Raw genomic sequence first — 17260 nt, 5'->3', positions numbered from 1 at the left:
AAACCATTGGAAAAAAGTTATTTGGTCAGATGAATCGAAAATTAAGCTTTTTGGACGTGATGGACCAAAATATGTGTACCGAAAACCAAATACGCCATTAAAAGACCGTGACGTTATACCGTCTATAAAATTTGGTTGTGGAAAATTTCTATTTTGGGGATGTTTTTCTGCGGAAGGCGTAGGAAAACTTCATAAAAATTTATTGTAAAACAATGTGAAGCAAAAAGATAACGACCCCATACATAAGGCTAAAAAGAACCGCCAAAATTACATTGATAGATTGGCTCATACAATCTTCGTATTTAAACCCGGAATTCTAAAACGTCACGTTTAAAATTATCAAAATGCATTTAATAACACAACTGGGCTCTGGGATCGCTCCCATGATATCTGAGGATCAATAACACAATATCCACCAGTCGCAAACTGGTGGAGAGTATGCCCTCCAGAATTAAGGCTGTCATTGATACGAAATGAAGACATACGAAGTACTAATAAAGTTACTTCATTCAGTACTCTGTGCCAAAAGTGTGTAAATGAGTTGTTGTTTTTTTTGTAGTTCTGAAGTATAATTAAGGTTACATTTTATTTTAGTTCTAAAATATCCTTAAACAATTTTGTTAAAAAAATTCAAAACGTTTCTTTATACATACACTTTGCACTTTAAATATTGGGTCACAAAGTGTAAATATGACCATCATCTACACACTTTTGTCTCACACTGTATCATAAACGATTTATTTGAATTTAGTTTTGACCAACAAATGAAAAACAAAAAAATACTTTTCAAGTGGAAAAAAAATTGTTTTGGATAAATTTTATTTTTTGAACACAAATGTTTTTTGATTGTAATAAAAATAAAAAATTGGTTTGAAAAGTATTAAAATCTGGCCTCTGTTTTTTTTTGTTTTATAGAAAACAGATAAACAAATTATAATATTTATTTTTATAGAAAACAGAAATCCCGTTTAACTATGGAAATATTTAAGAAAACATACAAATTATTATTTACAAAATCGAAAAAAAGAAAAATCCAATTAAAATGTGTAGTTTTCTTTGCTTTTACGCATATAAATATAAATTTATTCAAATTTTAAATTTTCTTTTGTTAATTATTATTAAATACTATATATTTCTTTAGCAAATAAATTTGTTTTGTTCTTTTTTTTTATTCTTTCTAATATAAAGAGTAGTAGATTTCTTTCAATATTTAAATATAAATTAAAAAAAATATATATAATAATAATAAAAATAATGTGCAATTATTGCATTATTAAGTAATTTAATTAAAGTTTTGTTTGTATTTTGTTGTTGTTGTTTGTGTAAACATGATAAATGAACAAATTAAAATTCAAATGCATGAAAAATGTGAGTGAGTGTGTATGAAATAAAAGGATTAAAAGAGGAGGAAGTGTAAATGAAGGGTGTTATATAATAGATTTTTGATGAATTTATAACGTTATTGATTGATGATAATATTATGATAAAGATGGTGTTGATTTTTGGGGGGGTGGGTGGTAGGTTGGTTGGTGAGTGTGTTTGTGTGTGGTAATAGGTAAATCTAAGTAATTTTTAATTACCTCGATTTGGACCAGCACTGGCCGCATTGTTCGCATAATAGGGTTTATTCATTTGTTGTTGCTGTTGATTAGCAGATTGTGGATTATTATTGCCGCCACCTTGATTATTACCACCGGGACCACCAGGGCCTCCTCCATTACCAGGAGCACCTACTTGGCCACCGCCTTGGGGACCACCAGGGCCACCTTGCGGTCCGCCGTTACCATTGCCACCGCCTCCGCCGCCACCTTGGCGTAGATTTTGAGGCTGTTGGCCTCTTTGAGCTTGTTGTTGCTGCTGCTGCTGTTGTTGTTGCTGCTGTTGTACTTGTTGTTGCTGCTGCTGTTGTTGTTGCTGCACTTGTGGTCCCTGTGGATGCTGTGGATAATTTGTGGGCCTCTGTATGGGCGTCGGATAACGTCCTTGTGATCCCTGCGATCCTGGTGGACCACCAGCACCACCTCCCCCACGACTATTAGGATTCATATTTTGATTATTACCACCCGGACCACCGGCCATTCTCTGTTGGACGGCCTGTTGAGATTGCTGTTGCTGCTGTTGTTGCTGAGCAGCCGCCTGCTGTTGCATTACTTGATCCCACTGTAAGAGACACACAAAGAAAAGATAACGAAAATGTTCAAATTAAGTACAACAATCTTAAATTTTACAATTAAATTTAATTTAAAAAAATCTAAAATTTCATAAAAATCTAATTTTTTTTGTTCAAAAATCAATCATTTTTGAAAATTCCCCAATTTTACAAAGTCTTAATTCCACAATTTAAATTTAAAAAAATTGCCATTCTTTAACTTTTTCGACCCATTTCAACTACAATTGAAATTGTTTGTCTTGAGTTATTTTTAGGTTTTTCTCATAATACTTACACTTCCATAAGTTTTATGGTGTGGTGGACTTGGTTGTGATTGAGCTTGCTTAACCAAATTTAAACTGACATCAGCTCCCAAAGGACTCTTCAATTGACGGCCCATCTAAAAAAAAATATATATAAAAACAAACACATAAATATATTTATTTTCAAAAAGTTGTAATTAATAACTCTTACCGAATCTTGTAGATGCGTTTGTTGTTGACTCGACTTCATGTATGCCGCAGCTGCTGCCTGTTGTTGCGGCGTTGGTCCGCCACGAAATTGATTTATAGCCGCCGCCGTTAGTAGTTGTGAGTTCATGAACTGTGTATTAAAGTTGCCCATTGAGTGTTGAGATTGGGGACCGGGGGGACCTTGAGGAGGACCAGGTGGTCCATTCGAACCGGGTGGGCCACCTTGATGACCAGCATGTCCTCCATATAGGCTAGCAGCAGCAGCTGCTGCTGCTAAACTATAATTTTGAGCACCAGCTCCGGCGCCTTGTGGCGGTGGGCCGCCATAGAATGCAGTGGGTCCACTAGGTCCGCCAGCAGAATTTGAATAATAGCTATTCGATTGCAATTGATGGGCTCCCGGCGGTGGTCCGGGTGGACCACCCTGTGGATGTTGTGGTGGTGGACCGGCTGCATACAAGTTCATGTATTGTTGAGCGGCTGCAAAGGGACCGCCGCCTCCGGCTCCCTTAGAACCTATGGTGCCTAATTGTTGGGATGTGGGTGGCGGTTTGACAGAGCCCACGGTCGACATTAACGAATTGGAATTTGAAGAGATAATGGCCACGGCCGCTGCATTGGGATTGTTTAGTTGTTGGGAGTTGGGGTTGCCGAACGGTGAGGGACCCCCACCCATGCGGAATTGTGAAGTGAGGTTAGAATACATTTCTGGTGTGGGTGCTGTAGCCATATTCGGTGGTGTTTGCATAGGATAAGCATTAAAGGGTCCTCCCGCTGCAGCAGCCGCACCAAAATGTCCCGGAAAACTATGAGCTGCAGCAGCTGCCGAAAATTGTGAGCGACTTGAATGATCAAGTGAATGGAATGGTGCGTAGAGACCACCTTGTGAGGGTGGCGGTGGCATTTGCGATGAATTGAAGACTACAGCCGGTGGACTGGGTATTGTGGGTATGCCCGTGAACTGTGGTGAAGCTTGATAGAAGGCTTGTGTTGCATGCATTTGTTGTTGGGCAGCCGATTGCTGCTGTTGTTGCTGTTGCTGATGTTGCTGCTGCTGTTGCAGGTTTGGTGGTGGCGACATGCCCATTGCGGACGCATGATGTTGTTGCATCTGTTTGGCCGCAGCCGACACTTGCTGTTGTTGCTGCTGCTGCTGTTGTTGCTGTTTCACAACATCCGAGGGGTGTTTAAGCGCCTGCTGTTGCTGCTGCTGCACATTCTGTTGCTGTTGTTGAGGGCTGGGATAGCCCACCACGGAATTGTCATCGTTGGCGCCAACCACAATACCAGCTGCAGTTTGACTGAATTGCTGCTCGAGTTGAGCAGCATCGAATGCTGAGGCATGCCCACCAAAGGCAGAGGGCACGGTGCCGGGCGAAGATAACGAATGATGCTGCATGTGCACAGCGGTCACAGCATAGTGTGGCAAATGTTGTTGCTGCTGTTGTTGAGAGGCCGCAACTGCGGCCACAAAAGAAGCGGCAGTCATATGTCCACTTGTGTCGACCGCTTCCATTTGTTGTTGCTGTTGATGCTGCTGCTGCTGTTGTTGTTGTTGATGTTGTTGCTGCTGCTGCTGGTGATGTAGTTGCTGTTGTTGTTGCAATACTGTAGTGGCAGCTTCGCTGGTCAGTGTGGGTTGAACATTTTCCCATACCTTCTTTACGCTGGCAATTTTCATGTTTAAATCTGCTGCCGAAATAATATTTTGAGCCTGTTGGGATTGTTGCTGCTGATGCTGTGGAGTTTGTTGCTGTTGTTGTTGTAAGGCAGCTTGAGCTTGTTGCTGCTGCTGCTGTTGTTGCTGATGTTGTGTTTGATTCGTTTGTTTCTGTTCATTGTCATTCTGTTGTTGTGTCATGCCCTTAGTGGCCGTGGTGTATGACTCGGTAGCATCGCCAAATGAAAAGCCAAGCTTCATTTCCTTATCGTAATCATTAGCCGATACACCGGCTCCGACCACTGCAGACTGTTGCGCAATACTGTCTACCGGTTGTTTTGTATTAGTACCAAATGTCATTTGAGAGAGCGCATTGGTGAGTGTGTCAACTCCCGGTACGGAGACATTTACACCCGAAACATTTGAAACTACCACCGATGATCCCACCAGGGATTCAGAGGAACGTTTCATTTGCGCAGCTTGTGCCTGTTGTTTGTAATTTGTATTTTCGAATATTATGGTATTTACGGGCGTACCATCAATGAGTAGACCTCCTGAGCTGGATTTGCTGTCTACACTAATGGAACTGACCGCTGACAATTTTGCTTTGTCATTTTCGAGTTTTTGCACGGCCATATTGTTGGCGGCATTTGTGTCTGATTTACTTTTCTGTAGATCTTGGGCTGATTTTTGCTGCATAGTTGAGGAAATACTAGACGTTGAGACAGCTGATTTGATAATGGTGCCTCCAAGACCTGGAGGAGGCTTGGTTATCGTTTGTGGTTGCTGCGGTTGTTGTTGCATCACCTGCTGTTGCTGAATCGGTTTTACTGTTATGGTCGTACCTTGGGTAACAGCATTTGGCAGTGTTGTCATTGGTAAATCTTGTTTTTTAGCTTGAGTTCCCGCCGCCGTAGCACTAGTTGTTGAACCCGTTATATTTGTGCTTCTGGAGGGTGCAGCCACCGAACTGGGAATGTCTTTTTCCTTAGAAGCGGATTTCTTTTCACGTTCTTGGTTGACATTGCTCGTGTTTGAGGTGGTGCTGCGCTCATCATCGTTTTTCGTACTTGAAATACTTTCCTTGCGCGCCTGTTGTTGTTGTTGGCCACTACCAAATTGTTGTTTGGGTGGCGTTGTGGTAGAGGTCTTCTTTTCAGGCTCATTCGATTTTTTCATTTGCTGCTGCTGTTGTTGCTGCGGCTGCGGTGGTGATTGTTGTTTACCTCCGGCTACCGACTGTGACGAACGTTGTTCACCTTCTTTGTCTTTGACTTTAGAGAGACCTGCACTTAAGGCCATTTGATTCTGTTTTGTTTTATCTACTTCGGCATTATTATTTTCGGATGATTCTGAAGTGCGTTTCATATCTTTATGATCATCATAATTCTGTACATATCGTGTCCTATAAGAAGATGAATTCATGCCTCTGTCACCAACGTTGCCGCCACCACCACGACCACGACGTGAGGGTTCGCCACGCGGAGCAAATCCCCTTTCATCCGAAGAACCTGCATTGCTACGTCCTCCCTGGCCTCGACCACCCTCTTTACGTGGTACTTTGGGACTGCGTTCAGATCGTCGGCCACTCGAATATTGATGATCATCATCATTATCGTCATTGTCATGATCCGAATAATGCATATCTTGATTGTTGCCCGAATTTTGGTAACGACCTCCTCTCGAATTTCCGCCACGTTGGTTCCAGCCACCGCCATCTCCTCTTCCTCCGCGATACGAGCTACCGCTGGCTCCAAAACTACGAGAATGAGAAACACGATCTCTATCATTTCCACGACCACTGCCAGTAGAATCCCGTCCACCACCTCCACCGCTTCTAGGACTGGGCCGTTTTTCTCTCTGCGGCTGGGGAGCTCGTTGATCTAGTTCATGTTGCTGTGGTTTACCACTATCAGAATCTCCCACATTGGGTGACAGTTCTTTGCGTGTGCTCGTTTCATTTTCTGTACGCTTGGTGACCACCACCATATCATTTTCATTTTTATGTATTTCCTCTTTATTTTCATCGACCTGTTGTTTTACTGATTGTTGTTGCTGTTGTTCCGTAGGACTGGTTGTAGCCGCAGTAATCGGTTTATTTTGATCGTTCGACTCGGAACGTCTTAGAATCTGTGTGGGTGCAAAAGTGTTTGCAGACTGATGATCACTGCTTTCGCTCATGCGGTGTTGTTTATGATGCTGTTGCTGCTGCATATGATGTTGTTGCTGTTGCTGCAGCTGCTGCTTTTGCTGAGGTGGCGAGGTTTCCTCTTCAGAGACACTCTTTTGAGTATGAGGCCTTTGTAATATCTTGATGGGTATAGATTCGTGGCTATGCGAGGATGAAAAGCTTTCATCGCGTTGTCTCTTTAGTTCAGCATCGGTTTCTTCAGCCCAAGATGATACCAGGCCACTGCCGAAATTACTAGAGTCTCCTGTAAAACCATGTTTTACGGAATCATCATTTGATGACACACTAGTCTTACGCTGGGAAGTATCGGAAATACTGCGAGACAACTGGTTGGGACCCATGCCGCGACCATAATCATCACCGCTTCGGTTTCCACCGCGACCACCACCATGATAACGATCATCGTCTCTGTCGCTGTCATTGCGTGAACGATAACCACCGCTACGTGTATAGTTATCACGGTATTCTCCTCCACGTCCTCCATTACCACCCATGCGTTGATTTCCGGATCCTTTTTGTATGTAGCGAGATGAGTTATCGTAATTGGAGGTTGCAGATGACGACTTATCATTACCCATGCTGTTTGTATTTGAAATTGATCTTCCGGTTTGCGAGTTATTATTGCCACTAATACCGGAGCCATTACCTCCCCCTACCCCACCGCTAGTGGAAGTTGTAGATTGCATTTGCTGCTGTTGGCGAAATCGTGGTGGTAAATTCGACTGAAAGTGGGCTGAAAATACTACCTTAGAGCCTTGTTGTGCTTTGGCACCTGCAGCGGAATTGTTATTGGCGGCATTTGTTGATATACCACCTCCACCACTAACATTTCCACCTCCTCTAACAAAATCTCCAGATCCTCTCATGTCCCTGGAATCGTAGCCACCACTACGGCTACCAGTACTTCCCCTATCCGAATTGCCCGAACGTTCATAACCGCCACCGCTTCTGCGTGATTGTTGGCTGTCGTCGCCAATTGAACCGCTGCTAGACGAATTCAATTGTCCTTGTTGCTGCGGCTGCTGTTGTTGCGACTGTTCGTAGCCATAACCATCACCCGAGGGCTTTTTGCTGTTCATTTTCATTTCTAATTCTTGTTTCTTTCTTGCAGCTGCCAGTTTTCTTTCCATTTCTCTACGTTCTTCCTCCTCCTTGCGTTGCTTGACTCTTTCGTATACACTAGCATCCAGAGTTACGCTGCCGGTACCACCTGCTGGACGATGGCCGTTTTGATGACGTGTGTCTTCTATGTGATCTCCACCACTAATTGATTTTTCCCTTTCCGAGCTGTCACGTTCCTTTCTTTGCCAATTGCCAGAACCGGCACCAACACCTCCTCCACCACCCGTGATGGAAGATGTACCGCTGGCATTTGAATTCTTACGTTGATCATTGAGATTACCACTGTTGGTTTTATTGAATACTGGTCTCTCTCGTTCCTGGGTTGGGGTATCCTCAGGCGATTCATCATCTGAGAATGTCAATTTCTTGGTATAATCAATTTCATCCTGTTTTGTCCAACTGTCGTCGTTAGCAATAGCATTTAGGCGTTCCAAATCTTCTTCGCGTATGATGGGCCTCTGCATCTGAGCAACTTCCGGTTCAATTATATAATCCTTATCTTTGCGGTGAGCATTGTTGCCACCGCCACCGCCGCCATTGCTGGGTAGTGGAGGAGTATTAAGTAGAGGAGGACGTTTGGGTAGTGATGTGGCCTGGCGGAAACTGCTGACGGCAGACGAAGAATTTGAAGAGTTCGAACGATAGTCTTGTATATTTCCGCGAGGTTGTGGCCGTATATTCAACGACGATGAAGACGAATCTTTAGTTATGCCGTTTTGATAGTTGGGTGGTGTCTGGGAGCGTCCCATATTCGAACCATCTGTGTTGGAAGATGTACCATTGCCTCCACCACCACTGCCGGGTGGTAGCGGTACACCGCGCTGCATAAATGGTGGCATCAAGGCCAAGATCGGTAGCGGTACTGCAGCGCCAGAATTATTAGCCGCACCCTGTTGGGGGCCCTGGCCCTGATGGTTCGTCTGGTTGTCGGCTGCAACACCCTTGGCGTTCTTTTCCTGCTGTTGCAACCAAGCTGCAGCATCTGTTTGGGGTCTTAAGCTTACTTCGTTCATGTCGCGATTTTGATCGCCGCCGTTTCCGTCGTTGCCATCTCTGTAGTTGTTGTGTGCATCGTTGCGTTGTTGTTGTTGATGATGCTGATGTCGACCGCCACCGCCGCCACCACCATGATGATAATCTCCACCACCACGTTGATGATGATAATTTTGATGATGATTCGAATTCGAGTGATGATATTGCTGCTGCTGCTGTTGATGATGATGATGGTGCATTTGATCTCTGTCTCTGTTGTCCCCCCTTTCGCGCTCTCCGCCGACACTTCGGCGATTTGCTGCATTCGCATTGCCACCGCTTCCGACGCCACCAACTGTGCCATCTAAGGTTGGAAACTCGTGTTGAAATTGTGGACTCTGATAGAGTGGTGGTACATTTGCTGTATTCTTGCCACCGCGTTGGTTGTCGTTTCCTGTTGTTACAGCAGACCATGTTATGGGTTTCTGTTGATTGTGGTGGTGATGAGATTGATTACTACCGCTGTTTTTACCACCAACGGATGCAGAATTATTTATTAATTTGCTACCAACTCCAATGACAGTGCTGTTGCTATTACTATTACTACTGCTGTTGTTGTTGTTGCTGCTGCTGCTAATATTATTACTGTTACTGTTGTATTGTTTATGACTGCTGGTGCCGCTGCTGCTACTACTGTTGATGTTGTTTGCAGAACTATTACTGTTATTAGTGTTACTGCTGCTGATGCTGATGCTGTTGATGTTATTAGTTACGTTGGTACTCTTCAATGGATTGTTACCAGACGTAGGTGTTTGTACGCCTCCTAATTTTGTTTTCGTTGTTTTTGTTATTATTATATAGAGAGTAATTTGGAGGGAAGGGAAGAGAAATTTTTATATGTTTTTTTTTTCAGGTTCATAAAAACTTTAATAGCTAATACATATCTAAAAATCTAAGGACTTTTAATACAGATGTTATACAAATTTACAAAAATTTAATAATTCTATATTGAAGTTGTGTGAAAGGGCTTCCAAATCCTTATATCCGTTTAGGAAAAATGTACAAAATGATTGAATTTAAATAAAGCTGCTCTAATTTCTTGTTGGCCAACATTGCTTCTGGTCTAATATTAAAATGATATCAACGAAGACAGCTTCGCTTGATAATTCACCATACACAGATGTCAACTATATCGGAAAAGTCTGCTCAAAGTCCCGGAATGAGCCGGACTGCCTCGGCCAAACCAGCTCCACATTATACTGGATTGCGATAAGAAACTTAGATAATAAGATTTAGATTTTCTTCAGGAACAATTTTGTTTCTATTGCAATGGCCCTCAACGTAGATAACCTATCCACTCTAAAAATTTTTCTTTGCGAAAAAACACAATTTCCTCTTCAGTTACTACCAACGAACTCACTCTTCACTAACTGAAGATAGGAGTGGAGTTAAATCAAATTCCGACAGTAAACCACCCGAAAATCGTGGGTGTCACTTTTGATAGCCTTTTTACCTCGAAAAAGGAACAGGCCCAAGCCGACAGAACTTGGGGTATGAATAAGGAAATCTTGAAAGCTAGCTGCAAGACGATTGGTCGGTCAGTGGTCAACCATGTTGCTCCATTTTGTTAAAAGGATGTGAGTTTTATCACTTGAAAATGTAAACTATTTCTTAACCCTCTAACCCGCAAGAGTGCCTCAAGGCATGCCTTACAAAACACCAATTACATATCTCAAAAAGTAATTATATTGTTACGAAATTGTACTTGAATTCAAATATAACGATTATAACAAATAGCAGTGCCTAAACTTTAACATATCTGTAGGCATTATTAAATAAAAGCTTTCAGTTGATTTGATCGTAAGTTGGCAACGCTGTATTCGAATATTCAGTTAAAGAACATTGTAGAAAGTACACCACAGATGGCGTATGTATTAGTAAGATCTAGAATATTCGAATTTTGACAGTTAAAGAGCAATCTAGAATGCAGATGGCAGTGTTATAAATAGTGGCAGAGGTTGCAGTCGTGAGTGAGTTTATCAGAGACGCTTTTCGAATAAACATCAACTTAGTGCCTTAAAGTGTGTTGTGTTTTTCAAGTAAATTCGTGTACATTATAAATTGTGTCTGTATTTCTGAGAATTTATAAACGTGTATAAAAAACATTGAGTGGATATTTAATTATGTTGTTGTACATTTTAAAGAAATAAAGAGTTGTTACAATTTTCAAACTACTAAACGGCTTTTATTTGCAATCAAAAGTATCCGGTTTATTTAAAGGAAATAAACCAGCGTTTTGAAAAGGTTAAAACGTAACAATATTTTTTTTGTTTCAATTTAACGGTGACTTTAATTACAGAATTGTTAATATTTCCCTCGAAGGTCGAAATGCATTCTGACTTTTAGTTTTTCTTCTACACGTGAAAGTTTGTGTGTGATTTTTTTTAAATCTAAGTTTTACTAAATTTCAAAATTTTCTTTTTTTTTAAAGGTAAGATATTCTTCTTTCAGTCTATGCATTTGTAAATGTTAAACAATTAACAAATAGTGCGTTAAGAACGCAAAAACTAAGGGGTGCCTCAGAGCACTGTTGCGGGTTGTGTCTAAATTTATCGGCATATTTTTTGTTATATAAAAAAAAATTATAGGAATAGCGGATTAAATTATCCGCCTTAACTCATGATCTGTTGGTACTCCACAAGAAGATCCATAGCCAGGAAGTTTAAAAATTTGTGAAAGAGCAAAACATCCAGTTAATGACGCCCGTTATAACAATATCGATCACTTTCCAATCTGGTTAGGCAAAAATGGTGCAAACTATGCAAAAACACAGTGCGTTCTTCATTTATGCTGATCGAATGCCAAAAATTATTTTTATGAGTATCATCGTAGAAAGTAAAACATATTTTCTTAGTTTAGTTTTTCAATAAAATCATATCATAATTAACGTTTACATCTTATAGTATTTTACACCTAAACCGGCAACAATGCACTTCACCTTTTTGCACCTGGTTCCTAAACATAATTTGCAAATTAGTTTCTGATGGCTGTTCTAAGTTTATTGGGTCATAATTACATTAAAAATTATTCGACAACTTTTTTTTTAACTTTCTAATTTTTAAAATACCAAAGACTTCAACACATAATTTTTAAGTAATTTCGTAGCTTTTGCTGTAATAAATAGAAAAATGTGAAATATTTGCTTACCTTCTTGACCAGTTATATTATTATTAGCAATTATTGGCGAACTAGTTGTTTCAGCTTTTAAGGATGGTAAATTAGCTGGTGGTCGCCGAGCGGACGGCACTTTGCCCAAACTTTGCATTCCATGTTTACGTGGCACTTGATTTTTTTGTGCTGAAGGTTCTGTCGTTTCACCCTAAAAACATTTTGAATGAAATAAAATAAAACCCCATTAATTATTTTCAATGAAGAAGAAAACACCCAATAAGCTTCAAAGACCTAAAATTCAAGCACTTGAATATTTTGTTGGAATTTGTTTTAGTTTTAAACTTGAAAAATATATGAAAAAATTAAATATTTTTCAAACAAAATTTATGTTTCCTTTTTACTGGAGAATGCTATTGAAATAAAGTGTAATGCAATTGCTTGACTATAATTCAAAGCTTGAATTACCACTTGCTTTCAACTTGAATTAATAAGTTAAAATGCTTATTGAGCAGTTTTAATGCGTTATACATAATCAATTTTTAAATTTATATATGACAGATTTATAATACAAAAAGTTTGTTTATAAAACTAAAAATTGATTATGAATAAGGGTGTTAACATATTAATCGATATGAAAATGAACATAATTTATTTACATATTTGATTGATATTATTTACAACAACTTACACGACTATTTTTGTACATTCGATTTATATCGAGTGCTGAGAACTTGGGCTTGGCATTTCGCTCTCCCCTACTTCCCCCCAGTGTACTCATGCTGCCAATAGATCCTCATTAGCGTTAACTTGCCCCTCGTGCACCAAGCACCTCTCACTCTTCGGATCTTTTTTTGTGGCTACTGCTGGCTGCGCTTCTGCTACTATTGCTGCTGCTACTTTTTTTTTTTTTTTAGTTGTTTTACTGTTGTTGGTTTTCTATTTGTTTAAATTCAAAGGAGACGTCTGTTGTGTTTTGTTGTGGCAAACAATAAGTATAGTTTTGTTTTATTACTATTATATAGCTGTTGTCTTATTGTTTTTTTTATTTTTTTTGGTGTTTATCTCTTCTTAAACTTTTGTTTTATTTATGCAATTGTTTATTAATTGCTTATGTTGCAAATAAAAAATTGTATTGGATTTTTAAATAATAATAAATAAAAATCTTATTTATTTTTTGTTTTTGTTTAGTTAGCTTTTTTTGTTTTGTTTGTGTGTGTGAGGGAAAACAAAAGAACGTAATTTTTTGAATGAATTTAATGTTTGGCAGGTTTTTTGTTGGTTGTTTTACTTCTTGTTTTTTTTCTTTTCTTCTGAATTCTTAGAGAAGTGTTGAAAGTGTTTTTATTTTCTCGTTTTTTAGTCCTTTAAAAAAAAAAACTTAGAAATGACGACTTTTGAATTGTGTTATAAGTTTATTTAGGTAAATAATAATAGTTTGATTTGTTTTATAGGAGTTTTTTTGTTAATCCTTTTTTTAATGTAAGTTTATTAACTAAACCTCAGTCTTCTGTTTATCCTGAAAAGAAAAAAAAAAGGTGGAAAAAATTAATTTTTTTATTAAATTATAAACTTATAAAAATTTGTATAATTTTAACAAAAAACATGTAAAATAGCTCTCTATATTCAGCTGTGCCGTATGGTATATACACTTTGCCAAAGTAGACTTATGTGCTGAATTAGAAAGATGATTGGAGCCCTTCTGTCCCAACCGACGATTTCTTTAAACTGAATAAAACATCACTGTGCTTGGAGTCACGATTCTTAACCATGTGTTTGGAGGTTCGCCTTTCAACAATAGAAGATTTTGAGGTAGATTTGTGCCTCGTCCTGAGGCGATCTTGTGCATTTCTTTTAAACCTATATCAAGTTCCACTACTTCGATATAGGGAGAGGTACATTATAAGAATCCGACATCTTCAGATATTCACTTCAAATAACCTATAGTATTTCATCCAGTGTACCGCCCTTTTTATAAAATTCCCTTAATAATTTACAACAAAAGTTGGTGTTCTTGGTACCTTATTAAGATATGTTAATACGAATAATTTGCTGTTGTAACTGTTTCACTGTTGTCAAAAATTCTTCCTGGGGAGAAAACTATAGATTGATACATCTGTCGCTAAGATGACAATTTTGGTCAAGTAAGTCTCGGGTCATTTCTGAGCGTTGCTTCAATTTTCGTGGGAACGATCTAATTCCTCATAGAGTCTAATTTCTCATAGTCAAGGTTGTCAATTATTTTTATTATTTTCTGTTTTAAATTAAGCCTAGTATTAAGATGTTATAAACCACCCTTATTAAACCATATCCCCCATCTAATAATAACATAACAAAAATATTAATTATAACAATAGCTCTGTTACAGTACATGACAAAGTTGCAGGTTTTATATAAATTCGTTTAGTACTCAAAATTTTTGATTAATTAGTACTGGGACACCAAATAATAATAAAATATTTTATATCAGAAAACTATTTAATTTACAGACCACCAGCAGCAGTTTTGAAATAAAAGAAAGTATAGGTATATAAATTTGAAATAACCAAAATCAATGAAATGATTCATTAATTATATCTTAATATTCCCAAAAAAAATTACCGTTTCACTAAAATGCTCTTTAAATTTATGTAAATAAAAACTTATCCAAAACACTCATGTATAACAAAACTTTTAAAAATATGTATGAAGGTAATTGAAAATGTTAAAATAAAAATTAAAATTGTTTCGCCAAATCCATGTCTTTTCTCAATATAAAACAATTTAATCTGGCAATACTATAAAAACTCGCTATTTTCATTTACACATTTTGCCACCACTAGCAAAGTAACGAGTTAGAAAGAGACAGCTACAGTAGTTAACAAGGGAAACATGTATACAAAACTGAATGCAAAATAAACCAATGAATGAAAACAAAAAAATCGTGTAAAATGTAAACTAAGAAAAACTTCAAAAGGGAAACAATGAAAAAGCAGCCAAAACTTAACGAAACCAAAAAGGAACAAATAAACAGACATAAATCAGGAATGCGGTGGCGTCTTTAAAAAAAAACAACTAATGAATAAAAAATACTTTACCTAACACAAACTTCTTAAATAAAAATTTTACAAAAACAATAATATATTTACATTTAAATATAGACCATAAATTGCAATTATTATATTACCCTTTTAAGTCACCCTGTTTTGTTAGTTTTATTACAACAAACTAATTTTCTTTTGTATATTTGGGCGATTGTTTATTCACTTTGTGAATGGGTTGCGGCTCCAAGGGATGCGTTTCTTTTTATTTGCTACTTTTTTTTTACTGCTTTTTGTTAGTTTTTCACTTTCTCGTTGTAAAAACAACGAATACGGTTTTTTTCTTTTTTTTTTTGGTAAAACGAAATTTTTTTCTCAACAATGAAAATGTTTTTGATGCAGTTTTTATATTGTTCAAAAAAATACACAAAAAATATAAAGTAAATGTTTTTTCAACGATTTGTTAATGTTAATCTTAATTTTTTGGTTATCCGAAATTCTATTCAATTTAACTTTTTATACTAATTTTCTTGTTATAACGATTAAATTTTTTCTTCTTGCGCAAAAAATATATTGTTTGCAACATTCACAATTTGACTCTTTTTTTCAAACACTTTTTCTGCGTTTATTTCTTATTCCACACACTCACACGTTACGAACAGCTTTAGAAACACGTTTATTTTAAAGGATTTTTTAATAATTTATAATTTTAATTATTTATTTTCAGCGTTATTTTGTATAAAATTCACCAACACAATTTTTTGCTGCTGCACACACTCGCCTTTTTTTCGGTTTTGTAAAATATCACTGAAAAACATTCGTTAGTTGTCGGTAAATTTCGTTTGCCCATTCGTCAATATCTTTCAGCTTTTTGTTTTCTACTCGTTACTACCCATGATTCGTTAAGTTAATATAGCGGTGCTCCTTTAACGTACAATGACACTCGCAATAACAAAACATTGTTGACAGTGAGGGGGAGTAATAAGACTATACCAAACAAAGTTGTATACGTGATGATGAAGGAAAGAACAACAAAAAGCAGTAACAGTAATGGAAATTTAATGAAAAATTAATATGTATTTAAAAAAATAAATAGCATTTTAGTACATAGGATTAAGTAAAAATCGTATATAGGATTAAATAATAAAGAAATAAATGAAAAATGGAAGCAGGTATATACAATTTTTCAAAAACTACATATCAATAATAGTAAAAAGCAAGATGGTGATGCCATATTTGTTTTATATTTTTAAGAATAATTCCCTTGAAATACCCAATATTTGTATATATTTGGTCAATTCACAAGGTCTGTTAGACCGCTTTTACAGTGCAGAAATTGAAAGGCAGGCAGACGAAGTTTGTGGGCGAGGGGTTGAAGAGGTAAACTGTGTTTTACACAGGTTTGGGTTAGTTCAAAAGAGAATGAGAAAAATGTCTGGCTTTCAATATCTGCATTGCATTGTCATAATGTCCTAATATTTCACAATGGGTTTTATTAATATTCAAGCAAAAAATGCCCTAAAATAATACTACTATGTATGCTATGTTTATTGTGTTATCGTAACCAACCAGCTGAGACCTGCTCCGAATGCCTAAGAGTCGGTTAAGCCGAGTCGTGATATATTAGGACATTATAACAATATGACTGATAAGAGACTTTGTGAATTGACCAATTATGTATGGATATAATTTAAAACGGTTTAAAAAGACAAAAACAATTTTTTTTTAAAAAAATTTCTTGAATCGACAAAATTTCTTGTCAGTGTATTCCGAAGAATGACTGCTCAAAAATAGGAGTAGTAAATGCAAAAGTTAACACATGGGTTGGGTGGTATAGCAGTAGTATACCAGTAGTCTAAAATTCACAAAATTACCGAAAGTGCATTTCAAGAACCTTACAAACATATGGAGTTATATGTTCTGTTACACCCACATTCAGGATGATTTTTTTTTCAATTTTGAAAAACATGTAGTAATAGTACCAGATGTCACTTCAAGGCAATGCGATTTACGTCGAATATAAAAATGTAAATAAATATCCGTATTAAAAAGTAATCATTGGATCCCAAACATCAATATGTCTATCAAAATAAAGTTTCTTATCGATAATGACTACCAAACATCTCATATCATTTACAAATATCTAAAACCAGACGCGGATCCATGTCACACATTTGGGGAGAAAAATTTAAATGTGTTCTACATTTTTCTTTTTTTTTATATGAAAACTTTTCTGTTTTGATGGATTCCTATTTCACCCCCTGCGACTCTGCGCCTGTCTAAAACATATTGAGATTACCAAAAATTATGCACTTTACTTTGTCTTTTCCAAGTTATTTTAATTCAATTTCATTTAAATTTCACTTTTGCTCCATAATGATCTAAGAAGCATTAAGAACTATACACAATCAGTTTTGGGTACCCTGATGAACTAACCAGAAAGGGTTCAGATCTGAACAATAGTAGAAGGTAAAAACTCCAATATGTCACTATTATAGGTTGATC

General features: G+C 37.4%; 1 protein-coding gene across 3 annotated transcripts in view; it reads right to left on the bottom strand.

The window, feature by feature from the left end:
- nocte (no circadian temperature entrainment) overlaps nt 1–17260 on the bottom strand; it is a 33375-nt gene that overhangs the window by 14245 nt on the left and 1870 nt on the right. Inside the window, exons 1-6 of one of the 3 annotated variants that reach the window (XM_065509955.1) lie at nt 15405–15687; nt 12427–13254; nt 11775–11946; nt 2624–9390; nt 2445–2549; nt 1581–2160 (exon numbers count right to left, since the gene is read on the bottom strand). In XM_065509955.1, the coding sequence (XP_065366027.1) occupies nt 1581–2160; nt 2445–2549; nt 2624–9390; nt 11775–11946; nt 12427–12516 (7714 nt within the window). In that variant the 5' untranslated portion in view covers nt 12517–13254; nt 15405–15687. Of the gene's footprint in view, nt 1–1580; nt 2161–2444; nt 2550–2623; nt 9391–11774; nt 11947–12426; nt 13255–14901; nt 15688–17260 lie in introns of those variants that run through there. The other 2 variants (XM_065509953.1, XM_065509954.1) reach the window with 2 other exon arrangements.

The sequence above is a fragment of the Calliphora vicina genome, chromosome 4, assembly GCF_958450345.1.
Source record: "Calliphora vicina chromosome 4, idCalVici1.1, whole genome shotgun sequence".
Taxonomy (NCBI): domain Eukaryota; kingdom Metazoa; phylum Arthropoda; class Insecta; order Diptera; family Calliphoridae; genus Calliphora; species Calliphora vicina.
The sequence above is the reverse complement of the archived record's forward strand: the minus strand, read 5'-3'. Positions and strand labels throughout refer to the sequence as shown.